Here is a 24665-nt window from a genome sequence, read left to right as displayed (position 1 = left end):
TCATTAAACCCCAAACACCCAAATCCAAATTAAATTTATTCTGTACCAACCACTACCATCACGAGAAAATATTGATGGTGTTACCTCAATTTGGTTTTAAAGCAAAATACAAATTTATCTAAAAATATACCAATAATACAACAATAGTAATTTTTGTATTTCCAAATCAATCAATTTTTTTCGAATCCAAAACTCTTAAAATATAATAATTACAATGCAATGGTTGTTTAGGTTTGGGTTGGGTTTGGGGGGGGAAATAAATTATATATTTGTATATTTGTTTGAAAATGGTATTAAAAAGAATAGTCTAGTAGTCTAGTAGAGTCAAATCTTTTTAGTTTGTTTTTTTTAGGACTTTGGATTTGGTTCGGGTCTGGTACTTGATCTTCTTCTTTTATCGGCACCTGTTAATCTACTTGATTCATCGAGTAGAGTTGGTGAGCTAAGTGATGGTGATGTAGTGATGGGTGTGGGTGTGGATAATACAGTTGGTGATGAAAGGCCGGGATGGGATGTGGACAAGATCGGTGGTGACGATGCAGAAACTTGTTGGTGTAATATACCTGTTAGATTATTGGATGAATTATTGGTAGATGAATTGGTAGATGATGAAGTTGGCGTTGAATTGGTAGTAGTAGTCGTTGTCGTCGTTGTTTGTTGTTGTTGTACAATTGGAATAGATGAACCAGAATTTGAAAGCATCGATTGAAGATTTTTACTTGTCAAATCACTTTCCTTTTCCTTGATTAGGACAGCTAATACTTTACATTTGTTGAGTTCCTTTTTAATTTCGTCTCTTTGTTTTTCGATTTGTAGGTCGCCTTGCGATGTATAGTCTATGACAATTTCGTCGAGTGCGAGGTTGGCCGTCCACAAATTAAGTAGTTGTTGGTAGAGCGTGCAGATGGCGTAGCAGAATCGCGTCTCGGCCAGCTGGATCTGCAGCTCATTATTAGATATACCATTCTCAAAGAGCTTGGCACGTGTGTTGTTGGTCGACGTACGTTGCTCTGTGTAGACGTTGAGTTGCGTGGTGAATACTTCAATGGCGCGTTCACGCTGTTCCATAAACCATTTGTTGAGATTGGGTTTGGCATCTTGTGCCTTTTTGTATTTCTCGGCAAGCGCCGATGTGCTCTGGATCTCTTGAATGGCGGCAATAAAGGTTGCCTTTTCGAAAATATCGACCGACAAGGCAGACACTTCCGAGGCGACCGAGCTGATCAGCGGCAGACACTGTGTAAACAGTGCCTTGTACTCGCTCGATATCTGCTGTACCAATTGAGCAGCTGCCACAAACAGGTCAAACAACTCCTTGTCCGACTGGAAGTCAATCTGCTCGGCACAGCTGTTCCACCAGCTCTTGGCAGCCGTAATGTTGTACGATAGCGTAGAAAGAGTGGATGTGGTCTGGAACTGCATGTTGCGCGACAGTGTTGGCGAGCTCTGGCTCTGCATCTTACTCTTGATACTGCCAGGTGTGATCGAGGTCGAGTGGAAGGTGGGAGACAGTGGGTTGCTTACCGAACCGCCAACATTGACGTTGGAACGGTCGGCCGTTGGAGTGATCAAAGATGAAGACGACGGCGACTTGGTAGAGTGTATCGGTGTCATGGGTGGATTCATACCAAGAATCGAAGAGTTGGATGAGAATGACATAGACGAGGACGACTCATTGGACGACGAGTCTGACAGGTCATGGTGGTGGTCTAGAATAGTCGATTTGTTGGCGGTACTAGTGTTCACACCACTCGTTGATGATATGGTAGACATGTCACCAAGACCTTCAAGAATATCATTGAACCCTTGGAAATTTGGAAAGTTGTGAAACTCGGCTCGGTCACCCATATCAAACGAAGAGTTGAGATCGTTCATAGAGTGGATCGTGTCGGTACCGTCATTGTCGTTTTCAGAGCCGGGTGGTGGTGCACTTGAACTTGACTCGGATCCCAAGTCGTCAATCGTGTCGTATGGCTTTTGAGGAGGTGCCATGTCATCGGTCGACGAGAAGAACTTTTCAAAGATCTGTGTGTTAAAGTACATTGATTTGGTGAGCGAGGTGTTACGGGCACCGCACGAGTCGAGCACCTTGGACAGACACGCTGACGCGATTTGTGTGCCACGATCAACCTTGTTGCAAAACTTTTTAACATTGGTGAATGCAGATCGCGATGGTTTCATCAGGGCATTGTCAATGGCCGTAAGGGACGTGGGGGACTTCTCACTCGATATCTCTGCAAAGCGCAGACACTGTGCCACAATGTAGCTGGGTGTCTTGTGATCGTTGATAAAGATGGTGACTGTATCGTACCAGTCTGCCACACGACTGCTCTTGGTGTCAGCCGGGTTGACACCACCTTTTACAAGTCGCGACAACAGTCTCAAGATCGGATACCTGAAATCGGGTGGACCAAACTCGAGTACATTAAAGAGTAGTGAAAAGACAAGAGTCGAGTGTTTGACGACGACATCTGAAAGGGGTGAGATCAAGTCATCGAGGAATCCATCCAACTGATTGACATAGAGCTGCTGGCTATAGTTTTGCAGTATTGTGCTGAGACGTGGATAGTTGTGGTTCTCTGACGCTGTAGCCAACCGCTCGCTCACTAGGTATGCCAAGTGGTCTGGATCCGTCTCTACAGTCGAGTACAACAAGAATGGCAACAACGACGTCAAATTGGTGAGGAATCGGATTGGTTCTGGATGGAAGATCTCGTTGCAAGGTTGAAGTGTCAGAGCACTCAAAAACTCGACTGTGATGGGTGAGGTTGTTGTCGACATGAGCCCGCGCAACACCATTGGCTGTAGCCCGTGGAAAAAGTCCCATTCCTTGGGCATCGATGCCAAAAATACATTTTGAACGGCACGGTCCGAGAAATTGACCGTTTCGAGCAGGATCGAGAGCAACTTGACCGCGTTGATAAACTGCGACTCAAAGTCACTTTGCAGTAGTGCCATGGTGCCCCAAAACAATTGTGGGAAGAGGATCAACTTGGAGGGGTGGATGCAGCGCACCATCACCAACAACGTCTCTTGAATCTCTCCGACCAGCCCAATGTTGTCTTGCGACAGGGTGGCCAGATTCTTGCCTAGAGAGGTGAGCACATCGGTAAGAGCGTCAATCGTGGTGGTTGGCTCAAGTCCACGTAGAATCTGGTACGATCGTTGAGCAAGACGGTAGTTTTGACTGTTGGTAGCCCAGTTTAATGCATTGACACCCCAGTACTCTTTGAGATCGGATGATGAAGACGACCCACTCGAGAGAACCGACACAACACGTTTGGTCAACATGACGACATACTTGGGCGAGCTAATCTCCTTTTTGGCAATCTCTTTGGTGTCGTCGGGAGAGCGGTGTGACGATGGCATCAAAAAGTCGGCCAATTGAATGGCATCTTCGTAGAGCATCGTGTTGGTGTCTCCATTTTGTTGACACTTTTTAATGACCAGACAACGAATCAAATTGAGTAACAACAGACGACAATGTTCATGTACTGGTTGTTGATGGTAATACAAACCCAAAAAGATAAGTTGCAACAACGTTGGAAGATGTTTTCTAAACTCTTCACCAATCTCAAATGCAACTTCTGACAAAAAGATGAGTGGTAGTTGGAAACGAGATAGTGGATAGTTGGTTCGTTGTACAACTCCTCCAACACTACTGACGAGACCTAAATTAGACTGTGATGTTTGAGTGACCATTGTCTGAGCAATCGGTACATTTCCACCACTGCCACCCATTACAACGGTACCTCCAACAATCATGGTCGACGATCCCAATGCATTGGCTTGTGAGTTACCAACTCCCAATAAATTGGTCGTGCTTGATCCACTCGAAGCTTGTTGTAGACTTGGTGGTTGTGATGCTTGCGATTGTTGTAATTGCTGTTGTTGCAATAGTTGTTGTTGTTGTTGCTGCTGCATCTGTTGTTGATGTATGACATCGGTCGATTGATGGAAAGCCATATTAATCGACGAACTAGTATTGTAGGCATCGAATATTTGCGTGTGCATACGCTGCATCTGCACGGGTTGCGCCAGCTTGGAGTTCTTTCCAATTGACTTTGCTTCTCCATACTCTACGGTAAAGGTTTGCGATGCACTGGTTGATGTCAATTCAGAGACGAGCGAGTCGACCAACTTTTGAGGAGAGGATCTACCCAAAAACACACAGATACGCTTGAAAAAGGGGATGAGATCGTTGTTTCTCGTTCTTTCAATGACGCCAAGGATAAAATCGATGATGGTGGGAATGTTTTCTTGACGGTTACCGAGTATCTTCCAAATCTTTTCGACCAAGTGCATGTGAGAGCTGTATCGCATGGTGATGAGTACGAGTCCCTGTAAAACACTGTCGAGAAGCGGACTGTTGACAGTCTGCAATTGCTCGAGGTTCATTTGGTCGACCCACGGCAACACGTAGTTGAGCATCTGACTGTGATGGTCTTGGTTGGTACCCGAATCCAGACGATAAACAATATCCATAAATACTTCATAACACAACTCTGGGTTTTCAAGTGCCAACGTTTCAGAGAGTTCATACTGAGCATAAAGATAGGTATCTGAAATATCCGATCCGATGGCACTTGGATAATAACCATCTGAATAGTCTTGTCCTGTCATTGAAACGGTTGATGCTTTCATAAAATACAACAATTGCATTGCCTGTTGGCGAACAGAAGAGAATTTCGATCCACTATTGAATATGACCAAATTAGTGAGGATCGAGTCAGAGTATGAAAACTTGAGAACTTGATCTTGACACAACTCTACCAATGACAAGAAATAGCCACTGGCAACACCTGAACTTGCCGAATAACACTGATTGACACAGTGGTAGATAAGTTCTGAAAAGCCAAGATTACACTTTAAAAAGTTTTGTAGTGCCAAACGAGCCACCGATCGAATCTTGCTCTTCATACGACTGACAAACATAAAATTGATCCATTGGAAAATGACTCCATTTGGGTCTTTGAATGTCTCTATAAATTGAGGTCCCAATAATATTACACTGACTGCATGTGATGCTACATTACTCAATTGAGTTGCATGTTCAATGATCCGCATCTCATACTCCTTTCTCTTGACCGATTCTTTTTCCTCTTGTTGAAGGAATATTGCTAATCTTCTAGTTGTACTTTCTTCTCCTAAAAATTCTTCACTTTCACTCCATTTTGATGATACTCTAAATAATTCTTTTCTTAAATTCTAAAAAAAAATTAAAAAGTATAAGTATTATAATTATTATTATTATTATTATTTTTTCTTTCTTTTTTTTTTTTCTTTTCTTTACTTTGTCTAAAAATTCTTTTGCACCAATATAAAGTTGTTGAATGGTACGATGAACAAGAGCACAAAAATTAAAACGAATATAATGAAGAGTATCCCAAAGATAGTCGTTTCCATTGTTTTCGGCAAGTGCTAGGAATTGAAGTACCTCTTGAATAAACTCTATGTAGGAACGTTTTAAAATGTCTCGTTGGACGAGTTCACCTGGTTTGAGTGATTCGAGACAATGACGACGGATGGCAATGACCGATCGAAGACCCTCTGCCTTTTTCTTGGTTTTTTTGTTGACGTGAATCTCGTGTTCGTAGGGCTTGAGAATATCAAATAACACCTCGAGTACACGTGGATGAGTCTTTTCGAGTGCCATGAGTGACGCATCGACAAAGAATTTATCGGCAGATTTGAGGTTGGGAATGATCATGGTAAAGAGTTCGCGAGCAGATACTGGTGCCTGATCGACAATATCAGTCATCTTTTTCTTAATGTCAATGGCAGTGTTGTCGGTCACTTGGATGGTGGCACATGCCACAATAATATAGTTTCTCCACCAAATCGATAATCCTTCTGCGTCGCCAGTCGTATTTTGTTGTTTCTCTTCTGGCCAGATTGGTTTGATTCGTTGCATGATCAACTCGGTTGCTTTGAGTGTCGATACTAGACATAGTTCGGCTGAAGCACGCGCAATATCCGACAAACACGTTGACCACAACAACTGATCCTCTTTACTTTCTGATTCTGACATTCTCTCAAAGTCTTGTGGAGTCTTTAGCTTTTTGTACTTGTTCTCGGTGGTGTTGGTGAGTGTTTGGGCGTGTCGGTAGAGATACTCGTTACCATTCTCGTCGATAATGTCTCGGATATGTGTAGATATCTCGATGACGTCGTCTTGGCGTTCGTGGAGGAACGCTTCATGGACGGCACGGATCGAGTCGAGGATAGATAGAGCGACACGACGTACACGACCACTCGAAGCGCACAAAAAGACAATACCGACAGACTCGACAAAGGTGACATCAAGCATGTGGTTTTCAACATCGGGTTTGAATCGGACGAGGTCGTCAGCGTCATCAGCCAGGCGGTGTTTAGACAACTTGGAACGAGCCCACATTTCAAGTAACTCACGCATCTTGTCGAGTACAACGGTGGTCAGCGGCGACATGCGATCCGACAAGGATAGTGCATACTTGCCAAGCCCGCCAATAATGTTGGTTCGGATGTCTGGTCGACTTGCCATCAATTGTGTGAGTACGAGGGATGCCTTTTCACATACACCCTTGTCCAAATGGATCAAATACTTGGAGAGCATGTAGACGAGTTCGGCAACAGTCAACTTGGCTGGAAAGGCGATGGGAATGACCGAGATGGCAATCTTGAGCAGCTCGATACACGATGCGCCGGGTGGACGCAACTTTTCGAGCAGTTCGCTGAGTGGTTTGGTCTGGTTCGACTGCAACAACTGTCCAAACGTGCTGTCGAGTGCCTGCAAGATCTGTGACAAAAAGATCGACAGTGACTTGAGGTATGGTTCGATTGGTGACGCCACTTGCAAACTATGCGCGGCTTGGCGCTTGAGCGTACCGTATCGCACGCGACGCACTGCGCGTGCTTTGTGTGCTGGATCAGCTTGCATGGGTGATGCGGGCGACGGGCCCGAGCCATTGGCAAATGACAACAGTTTGGGTGTCAACGGGTTGGATGCGGCTCCGTCAATCAGCAGTACCGCACGCAACCCCACAATCATACGCTCGGGCGTCGTGATGTAGATGTCTTTGGGGTCACCGCCACGCAACAAATCAAAAATAATCTTTTCAAAGGCAAAGTCGATACGCGAATTGCCAATGACGCAAATAATGTCTATAAATACATCCAACGAATCGTTTGTGCCAATCGTCAGCTTTTTCGAGTGACCAGTTGGGAAGACGTGTGATACCACCTGGTGCAATCGTTCGTGTACCTCTTCGGGTTGCTCCGAGTACTTTGAAAGATAGCACTCTAATAAATATTGACTAGACTCTAATGAAAATGGTCTAATCTGCTTGTCTTTAATCTTTATAAAACTATCCATTAATCCCCAAAAATTCTTTATAAAGAAATCTTTATCTCCACAACATAATAATATTGTTAATAATGGATATGATGTCTAAAAAAAATAAAATAAAATAAAAATAAATTAATTAAATAATACATAAATAATATATATATCTCTTTTCTTTTGTTTGTTTTTGTACATACTAAAATATCCTTTGTTTTTTTTGTTTTTCTTGAAATAAAATCGTACATTTCCTTTACACAATTGACCCAATCAGCATAGAGTACATCGGGTGCGAATTTCTCCTCTGTCAATGGTCTCAATATACTGGCCAATACTTCACAAATGGCTCTTCTCAAATCACCTTTGATTCTTGAATTTTTAAAAAACTCCAAATATGATGATAAGAATTCCAATGATTGTTTTAATTTGTTATTTGATGATATCTAAAAGATAGGATAGAATATATTAATATAAATTTGTTTTGTTGTTTTATCTTTTTTTCTTTTTTTTTTTTTTACTTTGTTTCTTTTACCTTTACTTTAAAAAATCTAATACCTTGTACAATTGGTAAAGCTTTTGCTTTTAAAGTATTTGTACTTTGACATAATTGAAACTCTTTAAAGAATCGAGTGGATACACTACGCAGACGATACTTTGAGAGTTGTCCAAGAATGGATGCACAGAGATCGGGAATGATGGGAGAGGCAGCACGTCGCTCGAGTTTAAAGTTGTCAAAGCATATTGATTCGATTTGTGTGCCAATCTGATCGTTGAGGTTGTGTTTGGTGAGAGAGTTGAGAATGGTCAGTAACGATATACAAAAGATATAGTCGACAATCAACTTGTATCGTTCGTCGACCAATGGTGTGATGGAATCCTTTTTAGTGTCGGAGCCGTCTAGTTTAGGCTTGCTAATACTCTTGGCCGGAATGACATGTTGCGACGATCTCCATTGCAACAATGCATTCGCGATCAAATTCAAATAATATTTAGATACTTCTGACAATCCTTCCAACACATTATTAAATGTCTTTGCATCTGATCCATCAAAGAAATCTTCTATTCTAATTTTATCATCCTTTAAAAAATTAAAGGTAAAGGTAAAGTAAAGTGAAGTAAAGTAATAGATAGATAGATAGATAGATAGATAGATAGATTAAGTAAGTATAAATCATCATTGATCAATCATTCAGAATGTGTTTTCAATTTCAATGTTCTAACATACTCTTATAAATATATCTATTTTAACTTTGGTATGTTCTTTAAAGTCACCCAAGAGACGAAACATTAGGTGATCGGCAGGCAATACAGTCTTTGCATCTGTCTCACTATTTCCACTGCTGCTACTTCCAGCACGTGGCTTTGAAGCCATTCTTATTATTATTACTTATAATATGATGACTAATCTTTTGTTATTGTGTTGTCTAATAGTATTGTAATATTTATATATATATATATATGAATGTAATATGTAATATAAATGTGAATGTGATTGATACTATCTATCTCTCTCTTATATAAATATATATGATGATACTTCTACACTCTGATTAATTTAATATTACAATCTAAACTAGAGGAAGTAGGGTGAACAAGAATGAATGAATGATGAATGAAAGATGACGGGATGATCTGTGATTATTGTAGTTAATGAACAAAGACACTTTTTAATCCAAAACATGCCTGCCCAATATTCATATAATATTTAAATTGTTTTTTATAAGCAAAAAAGAAGAACTTGGACACATCACATCACCTCACATGGTTTTTTTTTCTTTTCTTTTAAAACTTTCTTTCTTTCTTTGTTTTGGCTCAAAAGAGAGAGACGAAGATTAAAATGTTTGTTTGTTTGTTAGATTTATTAACTTATTAAAATATTTGATTTATTTAAAGATTATATAAAGAAATTAAATAAGATAAATGAGATTCTAAATTAATGATATTTGGGAGTGGATTGTAAAATTGATTTAAAGAGAGGTTGGGGTCATAGTCATCTTCCAATATGTTTGTAGGTTGTGGAATCACTTGGAATGATGGTTGAGTTTGTTTGGAAAAGAGTGATGGTTTGGAACTAATGTACCACTCGGTCTTGGTGTAGCCATGGTCCGAGAGAATAGACATTAACAAACTTAAAAGAGTAGGTGGGATCTTGAAACGGTAGGAAAGCTGTGCAAGTTGTATACCTGGATGTGACATGACATACATGGCAATGTCACGGAGACAAAGGTTGAATTGGACAGTGTCAATGGTTCCATCGAGGTTGACCCATGGTCTCATGATGGTTTTAGAGTAGAGTTCCTTATTGGTGACTGGTACTGGTATCACAGTGACAGGAGGGAGTGGAAGCATCATATCAGCCACTTCAAGTGTATCTACATATAGAATACTCAAAGATCCATAGAGTTGTTGGATATAATTGAGTGTTCTGAGTGTTTGAATGTATGACTTTACATCAATAACACATGAATAATCTTTAGCGATTAGGTCTCGTTTGTCTTTGTCTTGATCATCAAGATCTTGACCATCATCTTGCAAGAGTGACAAACGATGTTGGATAATGTATTTACACAACTCTATGAAATCGATACCTTTGAGACCTGCAGATTTGATCTTTTTCCAAATCAATTCAGTCTCTTTAGTTTGTTTCAACAGTCCTCGTCTTTCCAATTCCTCCGATCCACCATTCTCCTCCAATACCATAGCACCAAGATAAAAGATTCTTTTCATCTCTTCAAATTCAAAACTCTTGCATTGTTCTTCTACCAATTGTTTGAATGGTGTCATCTTTGCTTGTTCTTCTTCTTCATTGTCCAACTTTACAACTTTTTGTTTCTTTGGTTTAAAGATTTCATCTTCATCATAATCATCGATTTCAGGAGTTGGTTCAACTGAATAATTCTTTTCCTCTTCCTCATCATCGTCGATTAATTCCATAAATCTACTTTCCCCTTTAATGTATTCTTCATCATCAAATCTTCTCTTTTCAATTTTACTATAAGATTCATTGATTGAACTTTTATAAAATCCAATAGCTAATCAAATATATTAATACATAAAAAACTAAATGTAAATATAATTCCTTTTTTTTTTGTTACTTACAAACAGGTTCAATATGTTTATCAATTTTGCCAGTTGCAAATACTTTGTGATTGATTGATGAACGAGAATGAGGTCTTATCGAAAGTTTAAGGCTTGATGGCACAGAAACAGATGGTATAAGTGTGGAATTGGCCATGAGATAGATTGCCTCTGCAACTGTTCCACCAGAACTATATGGATTAAAGGTGAAATAGGTTTCATTCTCTCTATTGTATACCTTTAAAAGTTGTTTACATTCATCAAAGAATAAATCTCCATCAACTGGTTTTGCAAATAAACTAATAGTAAAAAAATAAAAAAATAAGTTAGTTGATCGAATATATTTATATTTACGTATATTTACTTTTTTGGAAGAATATATCTTCTAGATTGATTAGATCTAGATAATCTAATAATCAATCTATCTAATAAAAGGGAATTTAAAATGCCAATGACATCAAACATATCTTTATCACCTAAAATCTCTTTACCAACTTGAGCTTCAAATTCTGATTCTGGTAATGATACAACAAACACACATTTATCACGTAATCTAACCAATTCACCAGAATTATAATTTGAAAAGGCCCATACATCTCTACGAGTTCTTGTTTCCTTGAAATCATATTTTTCTTTAACTTTATCAATAGAATCTGGTAAAACTCTAAATAGTAAAGTAAGTTAATCAAATAAAAATATGATCATATTCTTTTTTTTTACTTACAAATCATAAGTTGAGGTATTTTGATGATATGGAAGTATTTCAAATATTTTGTGTTTGTAGGATGGATATTTTTTGAGTAAGACATTTACACGTTTGTGACAAATAGAGTAAGGTCTCTCAAATTCCTCTGCAACATCACTCCATAATGGGTTTTCGACTTGGGGAACTCCATTTGCTGAAATCACTGTATAGTCAAAATCCTTTAAAGATTTGAAAAATGGTGTAAATAGTTCGATAACAAAATTCAACAAACGTCTATCATCGATATGACTCCATCTCTGTTGTCTGATAAGATGGATACTGGGTTTTGGTTTCCTTTTCATAAAGTTACGAACGCGAGGTACACCAGATGGTCTTCTCGGCTTGGCTCCTGGTTTCTGAGATTTGGTATTCAATGTGTATAAAAATCTCTGATACATTGTATCAATATAACTAACTCTAATATTTTCATCTATTGATAATTGAATTTTTTCATCACTAAAAACAAAAAAAATAAATACAATAATTAAAATGTGTTTCGTTTGCTTTACATACTTTGTTAATGGACGAGCAAGAGAAACAAATTGTGCAATGATACGTTGACGAGCTAAACGAGAAGCTTTGGATGAAAGACCCCATAATAATGGAGAATGAACATTGATTCCAAACTTTCCAATCAATTCTTGATTGTCAGTTTGTCCAACTGCCAATCTCTCCAATGCCGTCCAAAATGTAGTAATACCTTTTAATGAATTCAACATGTATTCTTGTCCATTTAATGCTAAATAAAATAAAATAAATAAATCGAATATTTTTCTTTTTTTTTAGTTTAGTTTACTTACTTGTTTCATGTAATAATTGAAATTCATTTAATTTTCTTCTTGAATTTAAGAAAATGGTTGATGTTGCTCTGGCAGCTCCTAGTTTGATCAAGTCTTCGATTCTGGCAACAAAACGTTTCATAAAGTTTTTGGTAAATATTTTACATCTCATTTGAATTGGTAAATCAACAACTTTGACAGATTGTGTGATTTTTTCAATCAATCCTTCAACAGTTTTATATTGTGGCATTACTTTACAATAATCTCCTGTTGTTAAACTATAATAAATAAAAACTTTGTTAGATTATAATTATAATATTTGTTTTCAATCTTTTTTTTCCAATCTTACCTTTTTAAAAATGAATTTAAATAAAAACAATAATCATCTGGTAAAACAATCTTTTCAAAATCTACATTATTATTATTATTGTTGTTATTATTATTATTGTCCACAGTGGTATTATTAAGACTATCATGATATAATGAAGCACAATATTTAAACAACATAATATGGTATGCTTTAGTTCTCATAAATTGACCATGAATCATACCATATTGAAGTGCCACCTTTTTGTTATAATATAATTGAATATCTGTATATCTTTCAATTGTTTCTTTTTCCATTTGATCATTTGCTGTTTTCATCTAAATTAAAAAAAAAAAAAGAGTTGTTAGATTATTATTATTCTTTTTTTTTTTTTCTATTTCTTTTTTTTTTCATTACATTAATATTATTATCTTTAATTTGACCAATTCTTTTTTTAATGATAGGATCATCTAAAGAATATTTAGCATCGTATGCAAAGATGAGAGTCTTGTCGATTGCATTTTTGTTGAAATACATTCTAATGATATTAATTTGATTTTCACCTTTGAGGTCTGTAAGTACATTGTTTAGAGTCTTTAGATCGACTCTAGGATCACCAGAATCATGTAAATATTCCAATAGTTGGTAGGTAATCATTCCAAATTCCTTGACAATTAGATCATAGACCATTTTCTTTCTGACCAAAAATTGTACTGATCTTGCAAACTTTCTGTGAGGTGTGCTTGATGAGCTGATCACGCTTCCATGACTACTCATATTCTTTAGAATTTGACCAAATAATGTTATTTGTGAAGATGGAGTTGCTGGTGGCGTTGTAATAGCCATAGATTTACTTGGTGTTGATACAATACTAACTATTGGATTAATCTTATTATTATTATTATTATTCTTATTTGCCTTTTGCTCCATTTCCTCTTCAATTTTAATAGCCATTTTAACTTGATTGGTTGTAGTACTTGATGTTGTTGAAGTTGTAGATGTTGTGGTTGGTTTATCATCATCGAGATCTTCAACATTAGCCACATTGGTGGTAGAACTATCCACATCCATTTTATCTTGCTCGACATCTATAGATGCGATAGTTGGTAGAATATCTTGTTTTTTGTTTTTCTTTTTACTTGCACTACTGGGTGTTTCTGGTTTGGTTGGTGTTTTCGTTGGTGTCTTGACTGACTCTTTTTTAACTTTGACTGGTGTTTCCTTGTCTTTTTTAGTTGGTGTAGTAGTTGATTTAGTTGTTGCTGCTGATTTGGGGGTGATCGATTTGGTTGGAGGTGTAACGGGTGTAATATGTTCCGTGAGGTATTGGTCATCCAACTGATCCTCGCTGACAAAGTATTTATAAGCCATGACCTTGCCAAGCAAGAATGGGAATACTCTAAGTTTATAGTAACATACAAGAGTACGAAGACCCGATGAAATATGCTTGAGACTATAATTTGGACCCATCCACTCTGCAATATCCTTTGTTAAAAGTGAACGAGGTGCATTCTTTATAAACTCAAACATTTGTTGTAACTTTTCAGTCTCGATGCATGTGAATGCTTCATTTGGTGCGTTCATGTCGCGGTCATTCATGTCTCCACCTTGTTCATCTTCGTCACCTTCATTGTCATCTGCTCCAGCTGCTGCCAATGGATCATAGAGTTTGATCAACTTTACATAATCCACTAATCTAGGAATTGGTACTCTATCTCTTTTCTTTGGTGTCTTTTTACCACTAGTGTTGGTTGGAGGGGAATCTTGATCCTCATCATCTTCATCTTTTTCCTCTTTTTCTTCTTTTGCATGCTCTTCTTTTTCCTTTTTTCTCTGTTGTAATAGAATTGGTAGAGATGATGCAGTTGTAGTTGTTTCATTTGGATATACTTCAGTACCCATGATACCCTGTCCATTTGCATCTACTCTTCTCTTGAACGATTCAATGTATCCTTCTTGAATCAATGTTTTCTTGACCAATTTGTAGGTTCCAAGTGTTTTGGTGTACTTTATCATTGTGCTCTTTAAGTCGGCGTTGGTTGTTGTGGTATCTGGACACTTTGACAAATAGTCTGTCATCATCTCGTGTGCAGCAGTCTTACTCTTCCATGGGTCAACCAATGGAACTCTATTACTAAAGAATCTTGTCAAATAAATCATTCTAGTTTGTACAACTTTTAATCCACTTTTATAAACTTCACATTTTACTCTACAAACAAGTAAAAAATATATTATTATTATTATTATTATTCTCTATTTCTATATATTTCTATTTTTCTATTACATACATATAACCTTTAACATGTAAAGTTTTAATTGGATTGAAAATATTACGAGAATCAATACCAAACATATCAGATAATTCACTTTGAGGAATACCATTGTATCTAGAGTTGGCAACAGCTTCTAGAATCTTTGTTTGGAGATCGTTTAGAGGTGGTTCACCAACAGCCATACCACAAGCCTTTCGTCTGAGATCTTTGTTGGCGACATAGGAGAATGGTACAATTGGATTGTTCCAATCCAAACACTTTTGTTTAGACACGATACTAGCTTCGGTGGATGTTTGATGTTGTTTTCTCCAATCCATTCCAGTTGCCTTTTTTGGTGTCTCTAAAGTATCGATTTGATAAACAACACCAATTGAATTGTCTGGTAATGCCACCTCACTACTATTAGTTGTTACAAGTGCACGTTCATTGTTGTTGTTGGCAGCTTCCTCTTTCTCCTTTTCTTCTTCTTCTTTTGTCTTTTTCCCCTTTGCCGCTGCTTTCTTGGCAGCCGGTTTCTTTTTTGGTGTAGAGGGAGTTGGTTTTGATGGTGTCTTGTTGTTGCCAGTGGTACTTTGTGAAGATAGAATGATTAGATCATCTTCACCGGCTCCAGTTTGATCTCCAATCTTTTTAAGTAGTGACATTGGATTGGTGTCTGGTTTGTTGACCAACGGTGCCATCTGTCGATATGTACTATCATCGATCAAATGGATAGAGCTGTGATCCAAGATACGTTTATGAATAAAGTTTTTGAGATGTACATTGATTGGACCAAACGTGTCTTGCACAACTGCAAACATTTGCTCGGGTGTCAATCCCCTCGACCCATTCAACGCAATCTCCTCTAAACACTTTATAATTATATCATCTAGATGTAATGCTTTTTGTGGTACCACATTCTTAATATTATTATTATTATTATTATTAGTTGTTGTTGTTGTTGTAGTTGATGTTGCTGACGACGGTGCCGTCGCTATTATATCTGCATTATTATTATCTGTCATTATTATTATATTATACTATTTATATTTGATTTTCATTATCTACAGATATATACTACTACACTCACTCTACTAATTTATATAAATAAAAAAGTTGTTATGAATGAATATTGAATGAGCGACCTTGAATAATTGTGTTTTTATTTTGGAAAAGACAATGAAAAAAGAGGGAAACTTCAAAAGGATGGAGGACGCATACTGCAAAGACTGCATCATTATTTTTATTATTATCTATACTTAACGCAAATAGCTAGATAAAGATAAAAAGACAGCATATCATCATGGAGGACCCTCCTCTCGAGTAGCATCTCACACTGGTGGAAGTCCCTACAGACCTCCAGGAACAACCACATGGCTCTGAACAGAATGTCAGGTAAATTATGCAACTTGGTAATTTATTAAATAGACACAGACCAAAGTGGCAAACGAACATCAATACTGATAGCAACTTGGCGAGATGAAAATACATCATGACACAGCAGGCCAATATCTATATGTGCACACCCATTACTTAACTCACTCTATATTAATTGGCCTGCTGTGTTATATACTTTCATTCTCTTGAGAGAGTACACCATCATTGATGATCTCTCTCTCTTTTTAAAAAGGTACCTTTATTATTAGAAAAAAAAAAAAAAAAAAAAAAAAAAAAAGGATTTTTTTTGGTGATTGGTAGTATATACATGTTCCAAACAATTTACTAACATTTTATCTCTTCTCAAAAAAAGATATGATGGAAGTAATAATAAGAAAAGTGTTGACAAATAGATATCTATTTAGAACAATTATAAAGTCATTGTCACCGTTTAGAGATATTCAAGAAGATGAAATGAATTGTTGCTTGGAATTGTATAGATATGAAGAATGGGTCAATGCAAAGGATATGATACAACATGGACATGTTGGTCTATTAATTGACAAGATCAAGAATAAGAACAATAACAATGACAAGAGACTGTTGTTTGATTGTCACGAATGTATACCTGTATTATTTAAAAGAGTGCGAGACATACAATCGTTTATATATATCTTTGAAAGATATAGAGACGAGATTATCCTCTATCTCGAAATGTCTGCTGCACATGACTTGCAATACTACCTTTCACAAAACACACCAGACATTATAGACTATGTATGTCGTCAACAACAACAACAACCATCATCACTCATTGAATGGGACATTACAGCATACATGGGAGCTGTCAATAGTAACCAAATCAATATACTCGATCATTTAAAGAATCAAATGAAAGTAAAGATTAGTTTCAAAGAGAATAATCTCAATGGACTAGCTGCAAGTGTATTTAGACATTATTTTAAGAGAGCCCATGGCAAACAATTCAAACATCGGAGTGGTAACCGTGATGCCATTCGTTGGTTGATCGAGAATACCGATATTAGAGAGTATCCCCCGTCGCCATCTCATCAGGCCATCGTACATGGTGATGTTGACATACTCGATATATTCGATCCGAATGTTGCAGAGTGTCGACGCAGTCCTTCCATCATGTCTTATTTTCGAGCAAGTGTCAAGCGGAAATTGAAGGTTACCAAGTATATCATGGATCACATGTGTGACATTAAATACGACTATGAAGAATTGGTTTGGTTTTACATTGACAAGATTACAAAGAGACATCCAAGACTAACTAGTCTCCTATACGACCAAGATACAATGGACGAGTTGGTAGGACACTACCTACAATTCAATCTACACAACAATACACCCTTTCACATTACCTCAATCCTTTTATTAGAGTTGAAATTGGCCGACAAGTATGATAACCTTGTCAATGTAGTCCAATCACTGTTGCAAGAAAGAAATAGTGACTATTTAGTCAGACATGTAGTACCATTCAATCTTGAAAGAGTATTGAATGCACTGACCCTCCAACAACTTAAAAAGTGTCACCATGTCATGAACCTAGACACTCTGACAGTTGAAAGCACCGAATTCTCGCTTGAAACATTGACACTAGATGTTGTTGCATTTCTATTCTCCAACTACCCATCGATCATCCCCAGACTACAAGAACTTGCACTCTATTCAAAAGTTTATGTCGATTGTATAGATATGCACAAGTTAATGGTCAAGTTTAATATTGATGCTACATTTAAAGGTGGACAATCTCTTGCACATCGACTAGCATTGAAAAGAGATAGAGAAGGGTTTGATTATTATATCAAACATGTAGAAACCATTGATTTCCAAATAGGAAATCGAGGTTGGCTTCTATTGGATCATGCATCTAAATCATTTTCTAAAAAGGTTGAACAATTTAAAAAAGGTTATGAAAATAATCCAATCCAAAGAGAATCACAGAATCTATCATTTACCAAAGAGTTGGCTAGGATGATTGCAAGAAAAGGATCCATTCAAGTATACAAAATAATTAAAAATTATTTATCAACTCAATTTGATGATGATGAATCAAACAAAAATTCAACAGAACATTTTAAACTTTCATTAATAATCTATTCTATACTATTTGAAAATTACTCTTTTATTAAATATATTTTGGATCAAGAAGAAAATGGAACTAGAAATACTAGTAAAATTAAAGATATACAACATTTTATTGAATGGTATAAAATATATTATTTAATACAACCTCCTTTAAATAATAATAATAATAATAATAATAATAATAATAATAGTTCATTAATTAATATAATTCAATTATATAATAATAATAATAATAAATAAATAAATAATTTGACAATATCATTTTTTTTTGAATATATATTTAAGTTGTTTATTTTATTAATTTATTTTATTTTTTGGTTATTTTAATCATCTTCCATGAGAAGATCATCAATATCATCATCATCATCATCTAAAGAATCTTGATCAGGGTCAAACTCTGCCTCTGAATCATCACTGTCATCTTGCATATCTTCATCTTCATCATCATCTTCACTTTCCTCTTCATCACTGTTGTCTTCGTAGACAAGGGTTGGATTATAATCGATAGTGTCGGCGATGGAAGCATTCTTTTGGCTTTCAATCAATTCGAATTTTCCAACCAATTTGGTCATTGATTCATGAAGTTTATATTTATCCTCAACCACCGAGTTGAGAACTGCCAATTGTTGTCTGAGTGATGGTACAGTCAATAAATAAGCTGAATGATATTTAATAATATTACTAATCCACATTAATAAAATATGTCTAAATAAATATAAAAAAAAGAAATAGATAGAATAAGTAAGTAAAGGGTAATTAATTTTCTTTTTCTTTTTCTTTTTGTTTTGAGACATACGAATTCTTTAATTCAGTAGCAATATCTGTAGAGATTTTCTTTAAAAGATTGTATGCGTATGGTGATGGTAAAGCCTTGACGGTATTGATGATAACCTCTTGTCTAGAGGCCAAAGCCTTTCCTAAAAGTGACATATCGGAAGAGGTCAAACCTTGGACGACCAAGTCGACGACAGTGGTGGAACTCTTTTGTTTGTTATCAATGACTGCGGTAGCACGATCAACTGATTGTGCTGGTGATTCAATTGGTACATCTCCCATTGTTGTCATTATCTTATTTGATGTTGTTGTATTATTTGATTTCTTATTATTATTATTGTTGTCTTGTGGGGTGGTAGTAGTAGATTTCTTTGATTCCTTTGATTGTTCATCTTGTTGTTGTTTATTAACTGGTAAATATCTAATAAAACTAGTATCCTTATTTGTAAATGCCTAAACATAATTAAATAATTAAATAAATAATGGTTAATAAATATATATAATATCATTAATTGTTTGACTTTTCTTGATTCTTACAAATTGTTCAAACTTTATAGATTTCTTTAAATTATCTTTGTTGGCATGAACAATGATTAATTCAGATTGATTGACAAAGGAACAAGAGACGAGGGAGACGGCTTGAGCATTTTCAATGGTGACCTTGGTAGAGTCCAAAACCTTGGATGGGGTGATCTTGTGGATTTCAACCATCTTGTTGTCGGTGACGGCAGCAATGTATTGGTGTTGCTCCTTGCTATATGATGAGAGGTGTTGAATGTTGGAGGAAAGCTTGATGGTTTGGAGCAGCTTCTTGTTGACGGCACTGCCAGAGTCTGTGTCAAAGACACTGAGGTATTGGTCTTGCGACGATGCAGAGACGACGAGTGATGCGAGGAAAGTGAGACTGTCTTGTGACTTGGCCAACTTGTGCTTACGCAATGAAGCCATCTGAGAGACATCCCAGAAACGAACGTGGGTGCTTCCAGTCACCAACACGGTACCCTTGTCAGAGACAGCGATCGATGCAACGTCGCGGCCTTCCTCTGCTTGCACTGTGTTTGGTTTGCCGTCGTGTTGCCATTGTGCGACACGTCCATCAATGTCGCATGAGAATATATCCTTTTCAGTGGTGCCAAATACAACACCTACCACCTTGCAACCTGCATGAGCACCTGTCAATCTCTTTTCCATCTTTCCACTCAATATATTATAAATCAATACATCTCCATAGTTTGTACCAATTGCAATCACTCCTTTTTGAATTGAACTTGCTTTTGTCTAAAGAAAAACAAATACAAACAAATAATGTAAAAGAAAGAAAGAAGAATGTGTGTAAATAAATAATAACTAACATATCTATCTATCTTATCTATTCATTTTTATACATACAGAAGTAAAGATAGATAAACATGTAAGCTTTGAAGATTCGCGATCATCTGAATAGGTACGTAATGGTTCAGAAGAGTTGGTGGTATTCCAAACAAGCAATTGGTTGGTCTTTTGGTCGACACATGCAAAGTATTTAGAATACTTGTCGAATGAATAATAGGTTGAAGATGATGATGCTGACATTTTAGTATTCACACTCTACTACTCTCTCTCTCTTTTGAAATAAAAAGTATTACTCTGAGTAATAATAAAAAGCGTATCAAAAAAAAAACGAACGAAAGGATGATGAAAAAACTCCATCCAAAAGCAAGACGAGAATTAAATTAATATTATCTTTTTTTTTTTTTTTATTTTTAAATAAAACAAGTAGAACAACAGAGAGATAGATATATGATTAAAATATTACACCCTACTACTATTTAAATAGCAGGAACAATAGTTGTTGTTGAAAGATTACTATTGCTACGCGAATGATGAAGACTGTTTCTTCTGCTTGCAACTCCACCACCTCCTCCAGGGTTTGATGATAATCGAACTTGCTTTGATATGTCACTCACTTGTTTCGATATCGATTTGGATGAATATACACAACTAGTAGAAAAGAATGAAAGATGTGATTAATAACTCGGGTTTATTATAATAATCTAAATAAATAGATAGATAGACATACCATTTACTAACATCTTTGGACATTTTATCTAAACTTTGGTGTAGTGAATGAATGTCGGTCGCTGATAGGATGGATGGACAGAATCGATAGGTATCAATTTGTTGTAGTCGACCAATCATAGAGGATGATGTGAATATTCTACTGGTTGTGAATGGTGTTGTTGTTGTTGTACCGCGTACTATAGTACTTGCTGTTTGTGTTCCAGGTACCATAATTTCACTCTTACTATTATTATTAACAATTGTTGTAATATTATTATTATTATTATTATTATTATTGGTTGTGGTAGTGGTAGTATCAATCAATGTTGATTTAATTGGAGAACTAGCTTTGGGAATAAGGATTGGAGTAGTGGCGATTGCCATAAAAGTTGGTTCTTCCAAATCAATGGTTGTCAAAATAATTGGATATGGTTGTGGAAGAGGTGCTGCATTGGATTGTTGGTATGGAGTTGGTGATGCAATCAATTCCCATCCTGTACTTTCTGTCTCTCCCATTGAACAATTATCCCATGATGAAATTGATGGTGATGTAAATCCCATCTCTACATATTGATTTTGTTTATCCATTTATTGATTAAATCTTTTTTAAAATATATTTATTTTAAAACAAAGAAGAATTTTAGTAAAAGTAAATATAACAATAAAAGTATAATAAAGAACAAGAGAAGAAGGATGAGAGGTGGAAGAAGACCAGACCAGACCAACCAAACAAGTAATAATTTAAATAATTCATAACAACAACAACAACAACATATGTAACCGAGATGATTTATATTAATCGTTTCCAAAACGAGTGGGAAATAGAAGTAGAGGGAGGGAAGAAATAAATGGGTAGGATAGGATAGGGTTAGGGTTTAGTGTATGTCGTTTTACAAAACCCAACTACCCATCAAACAAATATTTGTTTGAACGAATGTGTGTGTGTGTTATCTGTTCACTACTCTCTCAACACACTTGTTGAGGGTGATTAATTATTGATGGTATATTTATCCTATATCGTATTGTCAATCAATCACCCTCTTCCTCCCATCCAACCAATCACGATGTTTTAACAATGACAATGTGGCTAGTAGTAGTTTTTAATGAAAATCGTCAAACGATAGTCGAGTCGGTCGTTGGTTTCAAGATGAACGAATTAAATGAGTGTTAACACTACTATTTTAGAGATATAGAGATAGATAGAGAGTAAGAAATAGAGAGATGGTTGGATACAATTCAACTATTTCAACGATAACTCGTTGTTGTCGTAGATTAACAACCTCTTCTACATTGTCATCACAGTCTTTATCATCATTGACAACTAGTCATTATTTAAACAACAACAAATATTATCATACTTTGAGTAATAATAGTAGTCTTTCATCATGTATGTTTCATACTATACATAAGATTTCTTATTCATTTATTTATTCTTAAACTTTCATTAGATAATAGAATTTCATCATCAAAATCTACATCATCTACAACTACAACTTTACTTCTTAGATATTATTCAAGAGATAACTTTAATAATGCATTAGAGTCAAGTTCATTGTATGATAGAGAAAAGGTGAATGTAAATTTTATAGAACCAGAGAATGTTAAACCATTCAAACCTCGATTGGCACCGTATCATACACAAGCGACACTCGACTTTCTCATTACACCCGGTCAAAGACAATTCTCACGCGATGAGATTGACAAGTTTGTCAACCTAGCCAAGGCATTGTCATCGATTGGTTATGAACATCAGACAGAAGGTCGTTACAAAGAGGCAATGGAATCGTACAACAAGGCATTACTCAACGTTAGAAATGTAATTGGTCAAGACCGTAACCGTATTTCATTGCGTGAATACGCAGTCTTGATGATCAACATGGCAGAGACTCATTCTCGAATGGATAATGTCGATGATGCAATCCTACGTTCAAAACAAGCTATCGATCTATTAGAAATAGATTGGAGGAATCAATATGATATGGAACAAGAAAAACAAAAACAACAAGAAGAATTGGAACAACAAGCTTTAAAAAGTGGTAAAAAGTTAAATAACAAGAGAAGTATTGGTAATACTCTGACTTCTCAGACTACCTCGACAGTTAGAAAATCATGGGTAAAAGATGAATTATTGGGAGTTGCTTATCAAAATCATGCAGAGTATTTGGTGTACAAACAGAGGTACCCAGAGAGTGAACCATTTATTCGTGTTGCTCATGGTATTTTGACCAAGTTGTATCCACTCGATCATCCAGTCAACGTTGATAATGGAATGATGTTGATTCAGGTGCTCAACGAGAATGCACGTCATGAAGAGGTCAAAAAGGTGAATGACAAGTATGGCAGCATTCTCATGGACTCGATGGGCAAAGAGAATGAAAAGAACGAGACCGCCATCTACGAACAAATGAACGAGGGTATGATGACAAGTCTAGAAAACTCTATTCGTGAAAAATACCCTGGTGTCTTGGAAGAACATGAACAAGAAGCTGAACGTCTAGCACAAGAAATTGCCAATGAAAAGGGTACAAGTAAAGAATTACAAGCTTTAAAAGAATTGGCTGAATTGCAAGAACTAGAAGAACAAGAGGACGAATATTTGGACGAGGAGGAGGAAGAGTTGGAAAGAAATCAATTTGCAGAACCACAATTTCATCAAGATGATTTACAAGCACTTGAAGAAGAAGTGTATAGTTTATCATCAAAACAAAAGTATGGAGAAACACTTTCAACAGCCTCTAAACTAGAACAAGAATTGATTGATGATGGTACAATAGAGGATAGTGAATTATCAAAATATGCAGAAGACGAGGAAGCAGAAGAAGAGGCACACGATGAATTTATGCGTGAAATCAGTCAAGAGGAACAAGAGTTGGGTAAAAAGTATCAATCTCATCTAGACAAACCACTCGTGTCACCAGAGGAGTTGAAATACCCAAGTGACTTTGTACTCAACAAGCTCGATGCTCTTCTTAGTAAAGGTGTCGAGGAATACTCGGCCTTTGAAAGAGCCAAAATGATCGATAGAGATCGTCGTATTAAAAACAAGGCATCCGATGTCATTGACCAGGTATTCTCAGAGGATGGTCACATTACCACCCCTACAACCGATTCTGGAGAACCTATCAGTCAAAGTAACCTTCAAAAGATTGGTCAATACCATGCAGAGGAATTGATCCAACCCGATATGGAAGAGGAAAAGGAGTTGATGGAAAGTTATATGAGCAAGATTCTCAAACTCACCGAAAATATTGACGCACAGGAAATGTCAGACATTGAAGATAAATTCAAAGATATTGAACCACTATTGGCTCAATTTGCAAAAGCAGATGACCAACAAGCAAAGAAATTATTCAATTTTTCATTTCAAGATGTTGAACAAGAAGAAGAACAAGATAGACAAGAAAGAGAAAGAGAAAGAGAAACGGAAAAGAAACAAGAAAAAAAGAAATCAAAATCAAAGTCGTCTCAGTTTGAATCTGCAGATTTATCAGGTCTAAGAGACAATGAAAAGGATTTTGTTCAAAAGAATCAAGATTTGATGAGAGATTTAATGGGACAAGTAGAAAAGCATGGTTTCAATTTAGAAGAGATTACAAAGAATATTAATTTGGATGATTACAAGGATTTGGATTTGGGTGAAGAAGGTGGAGACTTTGAATCAATGCTCAAGGGAATGGAAATGGATGGTGACGATGATGACTTTGACAGTGAAATCTTTAAGGAATTTGATTTCAAGGGTCTTGAAGATGATGATGAAGATCTCGATATTGACAATGACGATGAAAATGAAAATTTGGATCTCTACATTAAACAAACAATGCAAGATCAAGATTTAGATGAATTTTTTAAAAATAGAAATAAATAGAAATAGGTTTAAGGT

At 36.3% G+C, this 24665-nt stretch overlaps 8 protein-coding genes across 8 annotated transcripts; 2 read left to right on the top strand and 6 right to left on the bottom strand.

Annotated features, from left to right (window-relative positions):
- Window positions 1-348: 348 nt before the first annotated feature.
- DFA_08978 (uncharacterized protein) lies at window positions 349-3966 on the bottom strand (the record flags this gene model as incomplete). Its single annotated transcript, XM_004354788.1, has 3 exons — window positions 349-761; window positions 963-1170; window positions 1525-3966. 3 exons carry the CDS (start codon window positions 3964-3966, stop codon window positions 349-351), a joined length of 3063 nt encoding a protein of 1020 aa, XP_004354840.1.
- A 151-nt stretch (window positions 3967-4117) lies between these two features.
- On the bottom strand, window positions 4118-6415 carry DFA_08977 (uncharacterized protein; the record flags this gene model as incomplete). The annotated part of the gene is made up of 3 exons (XM_004354787.1): window positions 4118-4156; window positions 4492-5208; window positions 5294-6415. 3 exons carry the CDS (start codon window positions 6413-6415, stop codon window positions 4118-4120), a joined length of 1878 nt encoding a protein of 625 aa, XP_004354839.1.
- Window positions 6416-6551: 136 nt separating this feature from the next.
- Window positions 6552-8693, bottom strand: DFA_08976 (uncharacterized protein; the record flags this gene model as incomplete). The annotated part of the gene is made up of 5 exons (XM_004354786.1): window positions 6552-6778; window positions 7033-7429; window positions 7522-7764; window positions 7854-8399; window positions 8547-8693. 5 exons carry the CDS (start codon window positions 8691-8693, stop codon window positions 6552-6554), a joined length of 1560 nt encoding a protein of 519 aa, XP_004354838.1.
- A 515-nt stretch (window positions 8694-9208) lies between these two features.
- On the bottom strand, window positions 9209-15507 carry DFA_08975 (winged helix DNA-binding domain-containing protein; the record flags this gene model as incomplete). The annotated part of the gene is made up of 9 exons (XM_004354785.1): window positions 9209-10353; window positions 10421-10698; window positions 10764-11063; window positions 11124-11600; window positions 11658-11883; window positions 11945-12201; window positions 12273-12568; window positions 12648-14439; window positions 14519-15507. 9 exons carry the CDS (start codon window positions 15505-15507, stop codon window positions 9209-9211), a joined length of 5760 nt encoding a protein of 1919 aa, XP_004354837.1.
- Window positions 15508-16234: 727 nt separating this feature from the next.
- Window positions 16235-18211, top strand: DFA_08974 (uncharacterized protein; the record flags this gene model as incomplete). Its single annotated transcript, XM_004354784.1, has 1 exon — window positions 16235-18211. The coding sequence occupies one exon, from the start codon at window positions 16235-16237 to the stop codon at window positions 18209-18211; it is 1977 nt and encodes a 658-aa protein (XP_004354836.1).
- Window positions 18212-18294: 83 nt separating this feature from the next.
- Window positions 18295-20317, bottom strand: utp5 (WD40 repeat-containing protein; the record flags this gene model as incomplete). The annotated part of the gene is made up of 4 exons (XM_004354783.1): window positions 18295-18676; window positions 18768-19198; window positions 19283-20023; window positions 20135-20317. The coding sequence occupies 4 exons, from the start codon at window positions 20315-20317 to the stop codon at window positions 18295-18297; spliced, it is 1737 nt and encodes a 578-aa protein (XP_004354835.1).
- Window positions 20318-20553: 236 nt separating this feature from the next.
- Window positions 20554-21373, bottom strand: DFA_08972 (uncharacterized protein; the record flags this gene model as incomplete). Its single annotated transcript, XM_004354782.1, has 2 exons — window positions 20554-20725; window positions 20805-21373. 2 exons carry the CDS (start codon window positions 21371-21373, stop codon window positions 20554-20556), a joined length of 741 nt encoding a protein of 246 aa, XP_004354834.1.
- A 633-nt stretch (window positions 21374-22006) lies between these two features.
- On the top strand, window positions 22007-24650 carry DFA_08971 (uncharacterized protein; the record flags this gene model as incomplete). Its single annotated transcript, XM_004354781.1, has 2 exons — window positions 22007-22172; window positions 22234-24650. 2 exons carry the CDS (start codon window positions 22007-22009, stop codon window positions 24648-24650), a joined length of 2583 nt encoding a protein of 860 aa, XP_004354833.1.
- Between the last annotated feature and the right edge of the window lie 15 nt (window positions 24651-24665).

This window comes from Cavenderia fasciculata (assembly GCF_000203815.1).
Source record: "Cavenderia fasciculata unplaced genomic scaffold Scf_EU5ZYIE01BBABR-5, whole genome shotgun sequence".
NCBI lineage: Eukaryota > Evosea > Eumycetozoa > Acytosteliales > Cavenderiaceae > Cavenderia > Cavenderia fasciculata.
The sequence above is the reverse complement of the archived record's forward strand: the minus strand, read 5'-3'. Positions and strand labels throughout refer to the sequence as shown.